The 20,122-nt window shown below is 45.5% G+C and overlaps 1 protein-coding gene across 3 annotated transcripts in view; it reads left to right on the top strand.

Annotated features, from left to right (window-relative positions):
• Positions 1–17,509, top strand: part of LOC308461450 (uncharacterized protein) — a 32,285-nt gene extending 14,776 nt beyond the window's left edge. Inside the window, exons 3-15 of one of the 3 annotated variants that reach the window (XM_080978387.1) lie at positions 353–710; positions 1,583–1,813; positions 3,394–3,462; positions 3,771–3,998; positions 4,686–4,775; positions 5,440–5,529; positions 6,605–6,949; positions 7,690–7,800; positions 9,254–9,487; positions 10,690–10,734; positions 11,194–11,286; positions 12,972–13,595; positions 14,357–17,509. In XM_080978387.1, coding sequence (XP_080834513.1) covers positions 365–710; positions 1,583–1,813; positions 3,394–3,462; positions 3,771–3,998; positions 4,686–4,775; positions 5,440–5,529; positions 6,605–6,949; positions 7,690–7,800; positions 9,254–9,487; positions 10,690–10,734; positions 11,194–11,286; positions 12,972–13,595; positions 14,357–16,344 — 4,494 coding nt within the window. In that variant the 5' untranslated portion in view covers positions 353–364 and the 3' untranslated portion in view covers positions 16,345–17,509. Of the gene's footprint in view, positions 1–352; positions 711–756; positions 1,120–1,582; positions 1,814–3,393; positions 3,463–3,770; positions 3,999–4,685; positions 4,776–5,439; positions 5,530–6,604; positions 6,950–7,689; positions 7,801–9,253; positions 9,488–10,689; positions 10,735–11,193; positions 11,287–12,971; positions 13,596–14,356 lie in introns of those variants that run through there. The other 2 variants (XM_080978389.1, XM_080978388.1) reach the window with 2 other exon arrangements.
• Positions 17,510–20,122: the final 2,613 nt, after the last annotated feature.

The raw sequence follows: 20,122 nt of genomic DNA, 5'->3' as shown, positions 1-20,122 counted from the left end.
GGAACTGTAATCCTTTCCCATGCTGTCTGAACATGCACTGCAGGCAGGAAGAATGGCTGTGGTGTTTATTTTGGGGGGCAGGGATAGCCCAGGTCTCTCCCCCTCCCCCATTTTACTACAAAGAGTGTGCAAACCTCTCTTATATCAAAATAATGCCACCAAAAGCCAGTCTGGCCTAAAGCTCTTCCGGAAATGCCCAAGCTGCAGTGTCTCGTGAGTTTTTCCATCATGCAGAGGAAGCGCACTGATGGTGTCGTAACTCAGAGCCACAGAAAACAAATGATGTAAGGCAGGGAGGATCTCCGGGGAAGTGAATCACCTGGTACTATTTTTTCTTTGATGTTTCCACCAGACTTCAGGGCTCATGGCCTTGGAAGAGGGGGACCCCAGTGCCCTGAAGCGCAATGTGCTGCACCTACTGCTCAGGAACCCCCTGGGGCTCAGTTTTGGGGACTTCGCCGGGGCCTTTCACCGGCTGCATGGCTACCAGCTTCAAATCACTCGTTATGGGTACAGCTCGCTCAAGCAGTTTCTGGCTGAAATGAAGGACTTTGTGGTTGTGGAAGATGGTGACTCACAGGTCCCAGTCGTAAAGCTAGCGAATGGATTCCATCTTGGCCACTGGGCTGAAGGAAGAGAGAATGGGGTGGACATCTCTGAAGGGCCCGCTTTGAGGTCAACAGATGAAGAAGACCCTGGAGGAGAAACGGGTAAATGTATACCTTACGCATTAAAACCATTATTTATTAAGCTTATTAGTCACTTCTTTAACAACACAAAAGTAACTCAAAGCGGCTTACGGCAATAAATAGCATGCACATTAAAACCAGCTCCAAACAAAACAGAAAAATCCAAGTCTATGTTGTTGGAGACTGGCAGCCAAATTTAATTCTCCAATACAAATATTAGCTGTCTTTCTGAGTTAATAAGTAAATACAATTCTGGTTGGCCCTAGGACTCACATCTGCACTAAAACTGATCCATAGAGGAACATGGGAAGCTCAGTATCATCCAAACTTGGGCTGTCCTGCAAAATCTTCCATGAAAGATAGATTCAGACAGCCAAATACAGTACAACATTGCTGGATGAGAATTGGCAATGTCCAGGAGGCTTTCAAGGTGGTTCTGAGGAGCCTTAATGCTGAGACTCATATAAGGATGTGGGCAATCTGTTCTTAGCTTTCAGGATAGGGGTCCTGAGCCCAGGTACTGCCATAGCAGCATTCCAAGCATCAGGGAGGTGGCATAGAGGGGGAAGAGGGGGCTGGGGAGAAGCTTTCTGTCTAGCCTTTTTGCCAGTGGCAACAGTTACCACTTTCATGAGGTAATGGAGTTTGGGGGATTATATGTGAATGGGTGTGGAAGGGTGTAACAGCAGCAGATAGGTAAGTGAATGGGAGGGGGGCATGGAATAGACTGGAGCCAGAGGGGGGAATGGTTATAGTGCTTAGCTCATTTTAAGGTTGAGCATTCTGGGTTCTTAAAGATGTCTTTCTAAAAATAACTGAGTTGAGATCTGGATTGCTCTGCATCATATCACTGTCTGAAGGAATTTTGATTTGCAATCTGCATTGTTTGGCAGCTCTGGCAGGAGTCTTGGGGTTGCTCTTCAGTCTTCTAAAGAGGTATCACTCGGGTTTGAGGATTAAGAAACTACAGAAATTGTTTCTTGCTAGTGCTGGAATTGACCTAGAGAAGCTCAGCGTTCGTCGAGGCTACACAGACACACTGGAATTTTTGGAACAGCGAATGCTGAATTTAAACATCACATACCAACAGAACAGACTCAACTGCGTGGTTCAGCTTTTTGAAGGTACAAGGCAAGAAGCTGAATTTGAATTTTTTTGGGTGGGGAGAGATGGGGTTGCTTCTGATCTTCTCGATCATAATTACGTTAAAAAAGCAACTTGAGGGGGGGGTCGCAGTTGAAAGTTTTGACTGCCCACTTCATGTAAGATCCAGCCAGGTTCGACATTAGCAGAGCACCAGGCACATTTTGCGCCTAAAGATTCTCCGTTTGCTAACAGATCCAAAAGTCTGGGTAACATTTTTTATGCCTGGCTGACACTCAAGGATTATTAAAATGTATGTGTTTTAAAGCCTTGGAAGTATATGTTTAAAGAGACAATATGTTAACAATAAAGAGTAGAGCGTTTTGAAAACTAAAGTATGGTACCAATATTGTAAACAGCAAATTAAACATGTACAGTATTAACCATTTATGCTAAAAATATGATATTAACAATGTATCACTTATGTGAATTGTGTATTAATTCATGCATATCAAAGTAATAAATAAAAAGTGTTGCCGACCCCCCCCTCCCTATTGTGACTAGACATTCTGTTTTGGTCGCCCACAATCCAGGCCCCAGAAGCCATTTGGCTCCTAGCTTTCCTAGCCCACTTTCTAACACTGGATCCAGCATAAGCTCAGTAAGGGTTAAGGAAGCTGTGGCCCTCTAGATATGGTTGGACTTCCAGCTCTCAGCAACCCAGCCAGCAGGACTAATGGCCATAAAATAATGAGAATTGTAGTCCAGCGACACCTGGAAGGCCACAGATTTTTCTACCCTCAATTTAGTATAATGTCCTGTTTCACATCTTGGCCTACCAGGTGTTTTTAGGAAGCCCATGAACAGGTTATGAAGGCAGTAGCCCTTTTCAGATGTTGACAGTTCCCCTCCCTCACCCACAACTGGTATTTAGAGGTATAGCACTTCTAAACCTTTAGGTTCGGTTTAGTTTTCATAGTTAATAGTTGTCGACTTGAATTTGTATTGCCCTTACCTTTAACTATCATCATCCTGCTTCCTTGAGAGCTGTGTGTTAACCACAACACAGACAAACAATTTAAAATCTGAGGGGGTGGTTCCAGCTGTTGCTGTGTTGGATTTCCCCATCCATGTTGTTATTGTCCAAGATTACAGCACTTATTGATACAGAATTCATCCCCACTCCTAAGATTTATTAAGTGGAGTGAAGCCATATTATGAAGACTTGTTGCTGTTATTTGTAGACGAGTCAAAGTACACTTTACAGAGTTTCTTAAGCAATAATTACAGCTCCCTGTCCCAGAGAGTTCACAGGTTAAATTTTTGTTAAGGACAAGAGACAAAGAGGGGTGGAGAGGGAAGAGGCCAGACTAACAGAGTGAAATGTGAAGGAAACTCAAAAGTAGAACTAAGGAGTCTTAGAACTGAGACGCTGAATACTAGGCCTTGACCGTTCAGCATGATTAAAAGAGTTCTCTGAGCGTTATATTGAGTAATCTTTTCTCCAGTGAGAACAAATTCCTGTGGCTCAAAATTTGCTTCCCCATTTCCAGTTATTACACACATGCTGAGAAACTGATTCTGAAACTGATTCCTGACTGATTTGATTTTTCTCCTATAGATCCCTGTGCTACTTTTTCTTCTGTCAGTACCGAGAACCTTGTGGAAGAACCAGCAAGCCAGACACCAGGTAAAACAGTGAGCTGCTTTGAGTAATGTTGCTGTGTGTGTAAGCGACAAATGACTTAAACTTGGCAGGAGACTGGATCGTATGTCCTGTGGTTCCTAGGCCATGGCTTCAATCTCTGATTCTGCAGTAGTTCCGTCAAACTCCTTGCTAAAAGCAAGTTCCTGAACTCATTGTTGTTCACGGGGTATCCATTATAGGTTTCTTTCTAGCCAAGCCTTTCTGCTTACCACACCTGCAGAATCCTGAGAGTGCTGTCATAGTGCAGGGTACAATAGACATGAGAAGTGAATCCACTGCTTTCATTTCAGATCTGTCAGCTGCCTTGGTGCCAATCCGGGCCGTCCTTGAATGCCACCCTAAGGGTCTGAAGGTGAAGAACCTGAAAAAGGCCCTGCTAGAGAATTGTGGATTTGACCTGGAGATGTTCCGCCGTGATCTGGGCTACAAAGACACGGTGTCCTGCCTGCAGGATATTCCTGGTCTGATTCTCAGAAACAGCAATAGGACCCGGAATTGCGTCATCCAGCTTGAATCGCGTAAGGCAAAGATTGAAATGTTATCACTTGTGAGTTCAACACATTCCCCAATTCTGTGACTGTTTTAGAGTGCCAGCCTCATTGTTGGCCTGGGCAAGGGTGTATGAATTGGCTTCAGGGAGAGTACGAGGGCAAGGCTGGGCTCGGTAAGATAGTCTTCAGAAGTAACAGCAATGAGGTAGGTTTTGTTACATGAGGCTCTCCAGTCTCCAGGTGTAGTGGTTAAGAGCGATAGATCTGTAATCTGGGGAACCGGGTTCGCGTCTCCGCTCCTCCACATGCAGCTGCTGGGTGACCTTGGGCCAGTCACACTTCTTTGAAGTCTCTCAGCCCCACTCACCTCACAGAGTGTTCATTGTGGGGGAGGAAGGGAAAGGAGAATGTTAGCCGCTTTGAGACTCCTTCGGGTAGTGATAAAGTGGGATATCAAATCCAAACTCTTCTTCTCTTCTCCAGTCTGCCTGGTATTTTGGCTGTCTCATATGTCTTCTTTTTCTTTCTGCAATTCCCATCTTTTAACCTGGGCTCACTGGTGATGTGCAAGCTGGATTTCTCTCTTGATAAGCAAAGAACTACCTGTAAAGCCTGCAGATAGTGTGCAGGCCGTGACACGTGATTGGCTTATGTCATGTTACTCTGAACACAGAAGGTATGTTTCATAACCTGTCTCTTTATGTCATGTCCCAGGTCCCTCTAGCTCAGCTCCTTCCTTGGACTTGGATTTTTCTGTATGCAGCTCACATACCACAAGTGATGGGCTAATGATAAATAACTCCGGTAAGGCTGCCTAGGAATTCTGGATGCACAGCTGTATCTACACTTGATCCATTAATTGCTCTGTGGGTACTAAAGCCCCATATGGGGCCAAAGATAGACTCTGGTGCCCTTCAAAAGCAGTTAGTTTGAAAGGACTGAGTTGAATGTGTGTGTGGGGGGGGGAGGCATGCAGCTGACCTATGCAGGGAGGACTCCCCCCCCCCATACACAGACACTTCAAATCTTTGCTTGAAGATTTTCAAAAAGCTGGATGCTAGATAGTCTGCCATAGATCGCATTAGTATATGGCGGTCCCAAGAAAATGTAACAGAAAAATGCCTGACCTGCAAAGTAGCCTGGGAGGTGGTTGGGGAACAATACTCAAGGCTGCAGCTCCCTGACCTGACAGGAGTATCCCACCTTTTCAATGACAGGAGTTGTTGTTGATGTGGCCCTTTCTGCCAAATGTGATCAGAGACTTCCTTTTCAGTTTCTCAGTTCAGTTAAGGTTTGAACAGTGGCTTACCGCTCATGGTTTATCAAGGGGAGCTAAACTGTAGGCCTACGTGTGACCACTTTCATCCTCACTCTGTCCCATGGCCTGCTGCCGTGTTTAAATCTGTTGGGTCCCTATTCTTTTCTTCAAGACCCACCTCAGCAATACCTTTGTTTTCTCCTCTGGTAGGTTCCCCTAGCCCTGTTCCCTCGCTTGATGCTGGTTTCTCTGCCTGCAACTCAAATTCTGTGCCCCAGACGCTGATGGGAAAGAAGTCTGGTAAGTTTTTGTTTTGAACCCTGAGGTTTTTTTGGTGCTGCAGGTAGCATCTGGAATGTGGTACATGGGTGGCTTGTCCTCTTCATTTTGAATTGTGACTCCACTCAACCCCAACCACCACCCCACCTATGCTTAATCTTATCCCCACTACTTCAATCCCATGTCTGTTTAATGTAGATCTTAAGCACTCTAAGTGTGGATAGGTACTTTGCTTCTCTTCATGCAACTCCTAGTTTACAGAGGGAATTCCAGAAATTGGAGCAACCTGAAACATGGCGTCTCAAAATGGCCACCCTGTTGGGGGAAGACTTGGCGCCAATAGTCAAGCACTTGGGAGTTTTTCCTATCAGAGGAGACATACAGATATACCCGCCTGGGGGTAAACACTTCCATGTTAGAGATGTAACAAGTCTCCCATTTCAGGTATGTCTCTAGGGCTCTGCCTTTTCTAGCCCATTGCAGCTTTCAGTCAAATTACCTCTCAGAGATGCGACTCTTAGCACATGACTCTGGGCCATTTTTGAAAATCCGAGGCAACAGATGAAGCACTTTCAGCAGTGGGGAACTCCAGACTCTGATGGGTCTACGGTGCCTTTCCCACCCAGGCTACCTAACTAAGCTTCAGTTAGGGAGACAAAGTTGCCTGATCCATTCCACCTCCACCCCTGAAAAGCCCAAGTATCAGCCAGAGCTCCTCAAAAGCACTGACGCTGCAGAGCAGGTAGCATAGAATAGGAGGGCTGTTATTTTTCCAGTTGCTAGAGGTGAGCATTATGAGGCTAGTGTGTATACGATGTCTGTTGGGGCAACTGGGAGGAGTCTTCCACTTCTGTCCACTTGATGAGAAGGGGACTGCATTCTCCATTCTCTATACCGAGTACAGCTACGTAGTAGCTATAGAGAACTAGTGTAGGATGACAATTGGCAGCCTAAGCAAATCTCACCCTGGCCATGTGTTAACTAAGTGTCCTGCAGCCTAAATTTCTTGCAGCCTGAGCCCCAATTCTCCAATGTGGAGATAAGTAGTATTGACATGACTTTCACCAGGTTGAAATAGTACATCCTTCCTTTTCAGACCTGGCTGCTGTCTTGGTGCCAATCCTCAATGTTCTTGGAAACCATCCCGCTGGTCTGAATATAAAGACACTGAAGGAAAACCTAGAGAAGAAGCATGGGTTTGACCTAGAGACTTTCAGCCAAGATTTGGGGTATAAAGACGTAATGTCTTGCCTCCTGGATGTGCCGGGCCTTCGCTACTCTTTCACAAATGGCAAGTGGCCCGACAACTGTGTGGTTCAACTTCTCTCCGGTAGTCTTGGCCTCCCCCCTGCCTCATTCGGTGCAGGTCCCTCTTTGGATAAATCTCCATCTTCCAAAGGATCAAACACCCTGTCTCAAGACTTAAAGGAAACAAAGCCAGGTGAGATGTCTCTGTGACGGTGAGGCCTAATAACACATTCCTTTAAAAAACCCTCAAACCATAGACATTTTAAAGTTTGTTGTATGGTTGCCATACGTCCGGGAAATCCTGGACATGCCCTCTTTTGGGGGACCAACATGCCTATCTGGGGGGATTTTTTACATTTCAAAGGAAATGTATAGTTTTTTGGGTGGGGGTATTTTTCTTTTATTTTTGGGGTTGTGTGGCTTGGGCACAGGCTGCTCCGCATGCCGCAGCTGCTGCCAGCCTGAGCAGGAAAAGAGGCTGTCCTCTTTTTTTGCTTTTCAAGATATGGCAACCGTAGTTCTTTGGAGCTTACGTACTGAAGTATATTGTAGTCGTGCTCATAACTTTCTGTAAATTGCCGTTATGCTGATCCCAAGGGTTTATTTGCTTTTTTTCTTTCTGGCCAAACTGTGACTCACTTACTTTATATCCCACTATATATCTTACCAAGTTGATATCACACCTTTCCTCCAGGGAGCTTAAGGTGTCATGGTTCTCTTCCTTCTCACTTGTATCATCACAACAACCCTGTGAAGTAGGTTAGGCTGAGAGGGATTTGAACCCAGGTCTCCCAGGTCCAACACCCTGGGTCCAGGTGCAGAAGGAGACAGGGCATGGGACCAAACTGGCATATTTCTATCAAATGGTGTAGGGTTTTTTTGAAATTTGAAAAAAGCAGAAAAATTGGATTTCCTTCTTCCTTTCTCTTCCAGCTTCCTGCCCTTCCACTGTGCCCCGGTCCTGTGCTTCTGTCCCCTTAAACATGCAACAGCCTGCTGGGAAATCAAAACCCGTGAACCAAAATGTGCTAAAAAAAAAGCCTGGTAAGACTGCATTTAACTCTGGAGGATTCTGGGTCCAGGTGCAGAAGGAGCACAGAGGCCTGACAGAGGGATTGGGAGTGTAAAGGCCAGCTAGAGTATTTGTATCACATTCACCATTGATTTGTATGCCTTGGCATTGGGTAAAGTATCTCTGCAGTCGTGGGACTTGCTTCTGTGTTCTGTTCATATTGGTGTTTGTGCAGGATCGCAATTGTGAGTACAGTCCCAGGCATGTTTATTCAGAAATAGATACTTTCTGCTTACTCTTGCAACCGTAAAGACTAAAAACCTTTTGCGTTGTTAGTTGTAAGATTCCCCATACTTTATAGAATCATAGAATCCGTGGTACACACTGTTCTGGCTTGATTTACTGGTGAAGTAGAGTACGGTCAAACCTTGGTTCCCGAACAGCTTTGTTGCCAAACATCATTGGTTCCTCAATGCCGCAAACCTGGTAGTAGGTTTTCCAGTTTGCGAACATTTTTTTGGAAACTGAACATGGCTTTGGAAAGTCCGACATGGCTTCCATTTGAGTGCAGGAATCTTCTGCAGCCAATTGGAAGCTGCACTTTGGTTTTTGAACAGTTTCAGGAGTTGAACAGACTCCCAAAATGGATTAAGTTCGAGAACCGAAGTACTATTGTAGTCAGAATGCCAGAGTAGGATTGGGGAGTCCCAGGTTCATTTCCCCACCCAGTCATGAAACTCACTGTGTGGCTTTGTTCAATTTCTCAGCCTTACAGTAACTGTGACCTCACAAGGTTCCTGTAAGGTTGAAAATGGTGAGAGATCCTTGGGAGATTTAGTTATTCTTGGAGTTGTTGGCATCCGTCTGTCTCGAGAGACAACGGAGTGCACCTCAAGCCTGGGCGGTGTGTATGGAGGTCCTGGGATACCCAGATGACAAGATCCCCACCCCCTTGGCCTTGCTAATATGGTCCATAGGAAAGCAGAGCAAAACGTTTGACACCAGCTTGGTTGCAGGAGTTGCCAGAATGAAGCATAAACGACGCCAAACAACCATCTTAGCGACTCCAGATTTGTGTAGGGTTTACTCCTTAGCCTTATCTTCTCTCTGAAATCAATGGCACAGGTCTGATGATGGCTTAGTCCTTCAATTGTAGAAGAATATTGGCCTCTTCCTGATCGGTAACACTCCCAAAGTGTATTGACATTTTAAAGAAAACATTGTGTTAATATTTGACTTGGTGCGCAGATTTTTTCTGAGGTTTATTTAAGAGGATTAGATTTCTCAAAGTAGTTTGTGACATTTTATAAAATACAACCAATATGCCAGGAATCCTAAGAACTAAAGTGAAACAAAACAGCAAGCTTGGCTGGAGCAGGACAGCACCATATATTTTTCCCCAGTTGCTTTTCCTTTGCCCCATCTTTGCTTGCTGCTGCTACCTCACTCTAGTCTTCATGCTAATATGTTTTTCCCCTCCTCTAGCTTCGCTGACAGATGTCTTGGCATTACTCACCAACCTCATAAGCACATACAGCGAAGGTCTGAGGGTTGAGAAAGTGCAGGAGCTCCTGCTGGCCAAGCAAAAAATTGACCTGGAGAAGTTCAGCATTGCCCAAGGACACAAGGACACACTGGAGTTTTTGGAGCGTCAGATGCCTAACTTGAACATCAGATACCGAGAAGACAGACTTAAATGTGTTGTTTCGATTGGATCAGGTGAATTTTGGAGGGGGAAAGATTGACTGCAACATTCCACTCCCATGTTGTCTGGGATAGCCAGCACAGCTAGATTGCATTTTGGTTCCTGGTCTCATAACCACCAAATCTGAATTCTTTCCTGAGCCAGAACCAAACAGGAAATGAGACTCAATGCTCCTTTGCTCTAAAGTTGCATGCTTTCCTGGGACTTACTGAATGTAGTGGGACTTCACAATGCAATTCAAATGACGCAGAAGTACCGTATTTTTCACTCTATAGGGCGCACCTGACCATAGGGCGCACCTAGTTTTCAGAGGGGGAAATCAAGGGAAAAAATATGACCACCACCCCCCCCCCAGCTCTGGGAGCAGCGGACAGGCTGCACGCAGCCTGTGCGCTTCTCCCAGACCTCCTCCCTGCTTTTGTGGGAGGTGGGGGAATTCCCCCATCTCCCGCAAAAGCCCACAAGAGGGAGAAGGGACTGACTCAGCCAGTCAGTCCCTTGTCCCTCCTTGGGGTGAAAAGCCCCCAAGAGCGGCGTGCTCTTTAAAGGGGCTGCGCGACGTCTCCTGGCTTTTCTGGGAGGTGGGGGGATTCCCCCACCTCCCGCAGAAGCCGCACACTCTTTAAATGGTGCGTGGCTCCTGTCGGCTTTTCTACGAGGTGGGAGAAGGGACTGATGCGGCCAGTCAGTCCCTTCTCCCTGCTGGGGAAAAGCCCACAAGAGCCGCACAGAGCTTGTGTGCGGCTCTTGGGGGCTTTTCCTGCCTGCCTCCCTCCTGCATTCGCTCCATAGGATGCACACACATTTTCCCTTGCTGTTTAGGAGGGAAAAAGTGTGTCCTATAGAGCGAAAAATACAGTAAGTCTCAAGAATTATATACCATTGTGGCCAGGGGGTTTATTTTTAAAAAACCAACAAATTGCCAAATGGTATATTATTCCATAAGCAGATATATTATTCCAATATCCTCTTCAGTCATTATCACCACCAGCAACTTACCTTTGCTCATCTATTCATAGAGTTGATTTAATTTGTCAGCTTTGGTCATCTGGGGAAATAACGTCCTTCAAATTGAACCAATAATCGTTAGCTCTCAGTTGGTCTCTCAGTTGCATTGGGAAAGTCCTGTTTGTCTGAAATCAGGCATGAGTAAGCCTAACCTCAGGTTGTTAGGAAGGCTCCTGAATCAACACTGCCCCCCCGTTCTCCAACTTAGGAAAAAGCAAAATGAAAAAGAAGCAGAAAAAGAAAACGGCGAAATGTAAGTTGAAGTCAGAAAAGTCTGTGATGCTACTGTCCAATTCAGCATAATTTCTGCATGTCTCCCAGTAATGGCTAGTTCATGGAACAACCACAAGTATCTGTTCTGTGTTTCACCTCAAGCCTGGATGTTTTTTCTTTTTGGGATGTTTTTGGGTAACTTCTGGGTTTGGTCCAATGCACGTGTGTGCGGTCGCACACTTATTGGACAGGCGTAAACAGGTTGTGGCCTGTATCTGATTTTAGATGCACAACTCTGCTGAGCCCTTCACTGGTCATGGAATCTTTTGGGTTGGAAGGAAACCAACCGCTTGTCAGTGCAGGAAATCAACTACAGCATTCCTGATAATGTGGCCATCCAGCCTCTGCTTCATTAGAGAAAGAGAAATATTACTGCTTGGACTATGTAAACATCCCTCCTGGTTAATATGACTATTTCTGTCCCTCTCTTCTTGTTTAGGTCCTGGTGTTAAGACTGCCCCTCCTCTGCTTGTTGCCCCTGTGCCTCTCTTGCATCCAGCAAAAGTGGTCCAGCAAGCAAACTGTGCACCAGGTAAATCTCCAAGGTGACTTTCTGTTCTCACCCATGCAGGGATGGTGATGCAGGAGAACAATAGTTTAAGTCACAGAGAGCACAGTTTGTACTGACAGACAAATTGAGCTAACTTCCTAAGATGGTTTACAGAGATGATTTATTTTCTGTAGATGGTAAGTAATCTGGAAATCCATCTTGCTTGCTAGGGCATGTGTTGACTGTTACGAGGTCTTCAAAAGATGAAACAGTTGCCGCTTCCTAATAAGTCTTAGTCATCCTTAGACATAGCACTAGCATCATTCTATAATGCTTAAAGAATGGTTCCTTAACGACCAAAGGTCACCATAATTCACATTATTATGGTGGTCATTAATGTGACCGCACATAGTAAGAAAATCTAGGCAGGATGCAACATAACTTATAATTGGATCCAGTCTATGCAAGGAGATCAATGGGATACTATCTCAGAGTGGTATTCAGGCAAGTTTTATTCAGGGTAGAGCCATGGAAATTAATGATCACGACTAAGTTACATCCATTAATTTCAGCGAGTCAGCTTTGAGTAAAACCACCGTCTCTATGCAGCTGTCTCTATGCCATTTAAACTTACAGTGGACTTTCTTTTAAGGATGGTTGCAGCTGCCATTCGGGTATTGAAAGGGTTCTGTAATATATTGGCATTAATCAGGGCACAGGGCAGGATTCTGTTGTAGCTTGTAACTCATTAAAAGGTTGCCAGAACAAACAATTCTTGTTTGTTCCCTCCATTTGTCTGGCTAGAACAAATACAATGCTTTTGCTCATGGATTCCTTTGTGGTAAAACTGTCCTTCTCAGAGTCTTAGCTGACCTTGGAACATGGAGATTCCATAGGCAAATAACAGAGAGATGACAGAAGACAAAGGGGAAAACTAGGAAATAGATAGTTAACACAGTCAGGAGGACTAAGATGCGCACAGTTCAACGGTTTGTTCAAATTTCTTCACGTCATTGAATTTTTTGGCAACATTGGAAGCTGTCCTCTACCAAGACTGATCATTTGGACCATCTCGTTCAGTATTGTCTACCGGTCCATAAGTTCTCCAGGATTTCAGGCAGGAGTATTTTTCCAGGCTTCCTGAAGATGCTGGGGATTATTATTATTATACTGCCCTTCATCCAAGGATCACAGGGTGGGTTACAATTTAAAAACACAAATTCAGGAGTACCCAATGTGGTGCCATGCATATGTTTTGAGCTACAGCTCCCATCATCCCTGGCCAGCAGCAAAACTGGCTGGATCTGACGGGAATTGTAATCCACAACATCTGGAAAGCACTGAATCCCTTCAGGGCTGCCAACTCTCTTGTAAACCTACCTTCGAAGGCTCTTCTTTGTGTGCTCCCATCCTATGAAGCATCGTTGTACCGACAAGCTTCTTTGGAGCAGCATCAAAGCTGTGGAATTTTCTCCCCTTCAGAAGTTCACCTTTCTCTTTATTGACTTTTTGATCCCAAGTCACAGCAGTTGTCTGCTCTTGTGCCTTGTGTTCTGATTGGTGGTGTTGCTGATACCAGCAGGGTGTCTTTAAAACCATATAGATAGATATATGTAGTACTACCTTGGGGGCTTGTGGCAGAGACATGAGTTACAAATATTTTTTAACAAATAAACATCCTCTGTCGACTGACCCAGCAGTAATGGCCTCCTTCTCTTTTTTCTTAGACTTTGGTGGCATCTTTAAGCCTTCGTTCAACGTCTGCAATCCCTCTGGAAATAAATCACAGAATTGGAGCCCACCTGTTCCAGCTGCTTTTGTGTCTCCAGGAGTGCAGAACTGGCTCAACAACAGCAGCATGCATGTCCCATCTGCCACTTTTCCATTTTTTCCATCCTCCCAGGAGCCTCATGGTGCTTTGCCAGGCAAGGCCAAGAGTTCCTTCCAGCCTCCCACTGGCATTCTTCCACATCACCCACCTCCCTCCAGCATTCTTCTCCATCAGCCAATTGCATGGCAGTCTGGTGGGCCATCACCACTAGCCAAAGAGGTACACTCACGGGATAACCAGCTGCCCAAAGAATCCAACTTGAGGATCTCACAGCCTTCTAAGGACCTGGAAGAACTGAAACAGCGGGTGGCCCACATCCTGGCCATGCACCCCGAGGGCATGTCGCTCTTCCAGTTTCGTGCTGCCTACAGCACTGCCTATCAGCAGCACCTGCCGCTTGGCAATGCTTCCTCTGCCAAACAGTGCCTGCTGGAGATGCCTGATATTGTTCGTCTGGAGGGCTGTGGAGTCCAAACATTGCTACTACCTGTGTCTGCTAAAGCGTCACCTGTCAAATCCAGTAAGTGCTTTTCATTTGCAGCGTCTTTTGCTCTCTTTATTATGATTTTCATATTGTTTGCAATATAGATCTAATTTTTGCCAAGCACCATGAGACTTTTGGGGGGAAGGGGGGTGGGTTTGGGATGGGTTTTCGGAAGACTTCTGTGTGTGAATTTGTTTGGTGTGTGGAGATCAGTGCACGCTGGCCAATGCACTGTCTTCGCAGTAAGGCTCTATTCCGATGGCATAAGTATCACCATGACTGGCAGATTCTTATTATCTGCTGCAGCCTTCATCCGCCTTCACAGCCATTGTAACATACTGCTTGTTATCTTCTGCCTGTTCTGCTGCCGAAGACTTCTTGGATCATTCTTTGTCTAGCTTCTCCCCTTTGACCACGTTGGGTGACCCAACTGGGAGTGTGACTCCCAATGGCATTGCTCACAAGGATCATGGGAACATGCAAGCCCACTCACCATGACAAGGTCATGATCCTGTGAGTGAATTGGCCTCCACAGTCACTTACTGATACACCGTTAAGACCACATTCATGGAAGACACTCTTGCTTGGCTAGGAGTGATCACCAAAGAGAAAGAAATATCTAGTTTAAAAATGAACAAACAGTTCCCCTGCTAACAGCATCTAGATTCCCAAGCTTATCCAGTCATTCCATATGAGGCTTCAAGAAAGAACCACCTGACCTTTCTGTTTCCCCCCTCCTGTTTCTAACTGCAGTTGTTACCCTTCTCTCTTAACAGTAAATATTGTTGTTGTTTCAGATCAGCCTGTCCCATCTGAAGTGGAAAATGCCGCAGTGGCTGCTTGTCAGTCGCTGCCCAAAACGATGGCAGCAGCTGAACCTTTAGTAAGTCCCAAGCCTGCCCCTCTTCCCAAGGCTCCAGGGGTACCACAGCTCCACTCCACTTTCCTCCGGACTTCAGATCCCCTCGAACAGCAAGGTGATAAGGAGTCCTGCATTCTACCCAAGGGCCATCTCAAGGAGATACCAAAGACAGTATCTCCTTTGCAAGAGCACGAGAGGGCCACAGCCAATTCGAGAGATCTTTCAGGCCATCCTGATTTGTCCAAAGTGCAAGACTCTGCAGTGACTCCTGACCACTCCCCACCTAAAATCAAGCCTTTGGTTGTTCCCAAGTTTTCTCTAAAGACTGCACTTCGCAAGCCTCAGCCCCATCTCTCTCTCCTCCAGCCTTCTGAATGTCTTGGACCACCAGCCAACAAGGAAATTAGTACTTTACCTGGGACTCCCAAACCAGTAGCTCCTGTGGGAGAGATGACACTCAAGCTGATAGACACTCCCAACTCTCCTGTAGTTTACCCAGTGGATTCCCAAGCCACCAGAAGGCATGAGAATTTGAAATCTGACAGCATTGGCTCCAGGCCTGCACATCTGGTTAACCATTGGTTTTTTAACAATAATACACCACCTCCCTCCATCTTTCAGCCTGTCTCTACAGGTCCTGGAGCATGGGCTCAGCCAGTTGTATACCCGCCTGTCACATTTATTCCAGAGATGCCTCCTCTCTACCCAGCACCATTCATACCAGTTTCTGTAAAACCCTCTGGGATACAGTTTCAGAAGACTCCACCGCAGACGCTGCCTGCCCAACCTGTGCCTCCAGCCAGCCAGACTCAGCCTCCCACCCAAATTCAGCAGCAGAGGTCCTATGCTTCTGCAGTTTTGGGACAAGATTCCATTTTTCAGGAGCAGGTACCACCCAGAACCGCAGGACTCCCCCATAGTTTGACTCCCGCAGGGACGTTTCCTGCTTCCTTATCTTCTCAAAATGCAGCTAGCCTCCGCTCACCCAAATCTCGGACTGTCCACCAATCAGAATGCCACCATCGTACATGGCTAGATGGTCTGCAGCACAGTTCTGTCCCTGTGGCAGATCAAAATCTTGTGGCTGCGCTCTCAGACAAAGTACCTTCTAAGTCTCCAACATCCACACATTGGGGGAAGTATGGTGGTGTGGACTCTCCTGTAACCTCAAGCATGCAGCTGCTCAGTTCGCAGTCTGCTTCTACCAACGCAACCCAGCAGTCCTCTGGATCTTATGCTGCTGTTAGTCCCGGCAGTAATTCTGACGCTCTGCCTTCTGACTCTTGGCCCTTGGTGCATCAGCAAAAAATTATTAGCAAGAACTATGCCATAAGCTCCTCAAGCACAGGACCTGCAAGCTCACCACCTTCCCCTCTAGAAACCACCACCACGCCACCTCTGCAGCCGCCGGGCACCTCTTCTTGGATCAACGGTAATTCTGATGCTCTGTGCTCCGAGTCTTGGGCCCTCATCAGCCAGCAACGGTATGTTAGTGTGACCTCAAGCACAAGATCAGCACACCCATCCCCTTCCCCTCTGGAAACTATGACCACCCTATCCTGGCAGCCCTCATCATATACTTCACCTGGAACAAACAGAAATTTGGATGCATCTAAGTCTCAGGCCCTCATTCACCAACACCAGCATGCTAGTGTGAACTCCGTGACCACTGCAAGCCCACAATCGGCAAAATCACCACCTTCCCCTCGAGAAACCAGCACCCCATCCCTGCAGCCCTCCTATGCTTTTCATGCCAGCATGGATTATGGTTCTCCTAGCCAAAATCTGCCCACGGTTTCCAAAGAAGCTGAGCAGAAGCAGGGCAGTCCTCGTGCCTCTTTGCTAGGAAAACCAACAACTTATTCAATTACTCCCCCGAGCAGTCCTCCTCCCAAAAACTTTGATAAATGCATTCTCCTGTAATAGCAAGTGTTAAGGAAGTGTTCTGTGAAATCATTCGTGCCCAGGTGTTTTTCACCTCCTCCTTCCCCAGGGTGGAGGGTAGGAATGACATACCAGGTGGGCTGAGTGCATTCAGAACCCGCAAGCAAAAACCTCTTGTGCCCTGTTTGCCTACCTAGTAAATGCCAGGTGCAGGGAATCTTGGCTTGTGCCTGGATGTTGTCAATCTGTTCCCAGGGAATTGCAATTTCAGTTTCTGAAATGCCATCCTGTGGCACAGCTTTTCTTATCTGCATACTGTGCTCAAGCATAAAATGGGAGTGCAGGAAGAGCCTATGGGGACAGAATGACCTTGAACCCCAAAATGATGAAAGGCTGACACAGGCTTCTTTTACAAACAATGCCTTATAGATAGGCCAGTGTGTATTCCTTTCTTGACCAACATAATGCAATGTTCAAAGTTTCAGACTAGGTTCAAATTGCCACTAAACTACAAAGACCGAGGTTCAAGTTGCCATTCAGCTATGTAGGTTGTTACAATCTCTTGGGTCAGTCATTCCTCCTCACTGTATGGTTGTGAGGATTTTAAAAAAATGGGAATATCTGTGGTGCCCTGAGCTTGGAGGAAAGGCAATGTAAAAATCAAATAAGAAAAGTTTTTTAATAATGTGCTCTGAATTTCAATTCCGTGACTACATTATGCAGATGAAGCAAACAGCACAGAGTTGCTTATATTGCATAATTTCTCAGTTGATGGGGAAGGACAAGAAACAGAGTACTGATCCATTGAAACCCTTGTCAGCTCCCTTTAGGCTTCTGAGATTTTATCTGGCATCGCCTGCACATCTCCAATATTATTTTTACAGCAATATGGACTACAAACTTCTCTTTTTTAAAAAACAACAACACCGCCACTTTAGATTTTTAGGGTACGAAATGCTGTCTTCAGTATACAACCTGGCTGAAAGGCATGTCTACTAGGTCGTCTTCAAACCCTATTACTGGAAACAAAGAGATCGCAGCATCAATGTAACTGTTCTAATCACTGGAAGAAGTGGTGGTAGTGGTGTATCATTGATGCATATTTTAATAACTGAAGTAATTTGAAATACTTGTATCGACAATAAATAAAGAATATCTTGGAATGTAGATGTGAAAGAATAAAAGAGTGAAATATTGCTGAGAATTAAGTGGTCCTTTAAATAAACAACTTTGAAAACAATGTCTTCATTAGGTATAAGAGATACTGTTATTTATTTGTTAACTGCAACAAGGGCTGTTCTGGTTATTAAGTGATCCTCTTCTGAGTCAAAGTTTACTACTTAGTAAACCTTGAGAAACTGCCTCATAAAAGATTGGTGGGCTAAGATGTGCGTATACAGGAAATATTTAGAAAGACTTGAACTCACTCCAGATAAACCACTTTTATGCATGAAATTATGAGGATCAGTTTAGCTTATTACCCCCTCCCCCTTCTTGTGAGCACAAATTTAATGCAATTTTAATACTAGCACACTCCCATAATTAGGGCCAACAATTCCATCTACACTCTGAAAATAGGCTGTAGCTTTTAGGTCTATGAAGCTTACTCCATTGAGCTAATGCTAACCAGAAAAAACTAGGAACAGACCAGGAGTAAAATAAATTGGAAAGCTTAATTACAATCACTAAAGAAATGATGGAAGTATGCAAACTCAGCAATAGCTAAGAACAAAATAAAAATATATAAATGAAACAGAGTAGTCTATAAAAAGAAAAGCACCATAATTGACACAAAGAAACCAAGTAGGTAGTTACCAATTGTTGGCCACCGTCTTGTTTCAAGGGACTATGGAGTGTGCTGCTGGGGATGAAGTCAAACTGCTGGAGAATTGCAGCTCCTGCTGTGGCTACAGAGACCAGTAACTTGTAACTGCTGCTCACATGTTTTTGCTGCTGTGTATGGAGGTCCTGGGATGCCCAGACCGTAAGACACACCCCTTGACTTCACCGATTTGGTCCAAAGGAAAGCAGAGCAATGCATTTGGCACCAGCGTGGCTGCAGGAGTTGCCTGAAGGAGGCATGCAAGGCCCCATCCAATCATTTTAGGGACTCCACTCCAGATTTGTGCAGGGTTTACTCCTTAGCCTTTTCCTCACCCAAAGATGTCCTGCAATGCAGCAGGTACAGATTTTTCCTCAGGATTTACTCGGGAAGTCTTTCTCATGAATGAGTATAGCTGCAAGGCAGCAGAGGTTTAGGATCAGTTTTCCTTCTCCTGAATGAGCTACCTTCCCAGGTTGGTGAGCCCCATTTTCCCATCATTTCCTTCTGCATGTGGAGTAACCACCTTCTTGATCATTGGACCCACTATTGGTCTCCTCTACTCAATCCGTTGGAGCCTGTCTTAGCGTGCAAGGGAAGCTCCTAACTCTCTGAGGCTTTCTTCTTTGGCGATCACTTGTAGCCGAGTAAGATTGTCTTCCATGAACATGGTTTTAACAGTGAGTCCGTAAGTGACTGTGGAGGCCAATTCTGGATCCACACATCCTTCCACAGTGGGGACATAGGTTTCTGGGTGGGAGTTGATCATGGTGAGGGTTTGTGAAGTGTGCCTTCCTCTTAGAACGTTTCTCCCTTTCGTCCTGAGTTTGAGCATCTTCAGAGCCCATGACACCTTTGGTAAAGGCTGTACTCCAATTGGAGTGCTCGCAGGCCAGTGTTTCCCAGTTGTCAGTGTTTATGCTACATTTTTTAAAGATTTGCCTTTGAGTTTTTAAACCTCTCTTGTTGACCACCAGCATTATGTTTTCCTTTTTTAAGTTTGGAGTAGAGTAGTTGCTTTGGAAGATGATAATCGGGCATCCGCACAGCATGACCAGTCTAACAAATTTGATGTTGAAGAATCGTTGCTTGGACATGGGTGATCTTTGCTTCTCCCAGTACACTGGCATTAGTTCACCTGTCTTCCCAGGTGATGTGTGAAATTTTTTGGAGACACTATTGGTGGAATCTTTCGAGGAGTTGGAGAAAGTGGTCAACATTTCACAAACATACAGTAAGGTTGGTAGTATTGTCCAATAGCTTTGTAAAAAAGCATTTTGGTTTCCCTGCGAATGTCCCGGTCCTCAAACACTCCACTTCAATCAGGAGAAAGCTGCTGAGGGTTGGAGACCCATTAGCTACCCTCACCTGGTTTAGCTGGCCAGTCAAAGCTTTTTTCCCAGGGTGTAGATGCTGTCACATGCTGACAGCTTCTCGGAGCTGCAGGTGAGAGCCAAGTGCAGGATGAGGAATAAAGCTGGGCAAACTACCTCAAAAGTAGCATGGTGTGTCCCCCACTAGAGATACTTTTGTTGTTTAGTCGTGTCTGGCTCTTCATGACCCCATGGACCAGAGCATGCCAGGCACTCCTGTCATCCACTGCCTCCCAGAGTTTGGTCAAATTCATGTTAGTAGCTTTGAGAACACACACTAACCATCTCATCCTCTGGTGTATCCTTCTTGTGCCCTCAATCCTTCCCAGCATCAGGGTCTTCTCATGAGGTGGCCAAAGTCTTGGCGCCTCAGCTCCCTCTCCAAGAGAGACGAGATACTGCCCCTCCCCTAACACCCCATACACCCCCAAGAAACGTGGAAGCAGGAGATGTCACAGGTTACCTTAGTGACTGAGGCAATAATTAATGTATATTACTAACCCCTGATTTTAACCCTCCTAGAAACCTTTTTTCAGCTCATACTGGTTTAAATTCATTCAGAGTAATTGAATTGAGACCCATTTGTATCCAAATGCACACAGGATTGCAGATTTAAGTTTCT

This window comes from Podarcis pityusensis (assembly GCF_964106645.2).
Source record: "Podarcis pityusensis genome assembly, chromosome: 13".
Lineage (NCBI taxonomy): Eukaryota > Metazoa > Chordata > Lepidosauria > Squamata > Lacertidae > Podarcis > Podarcis pityusensis.
This window is presented reverse-complemented; position numbering and strand designations above follow the sequence as displayed.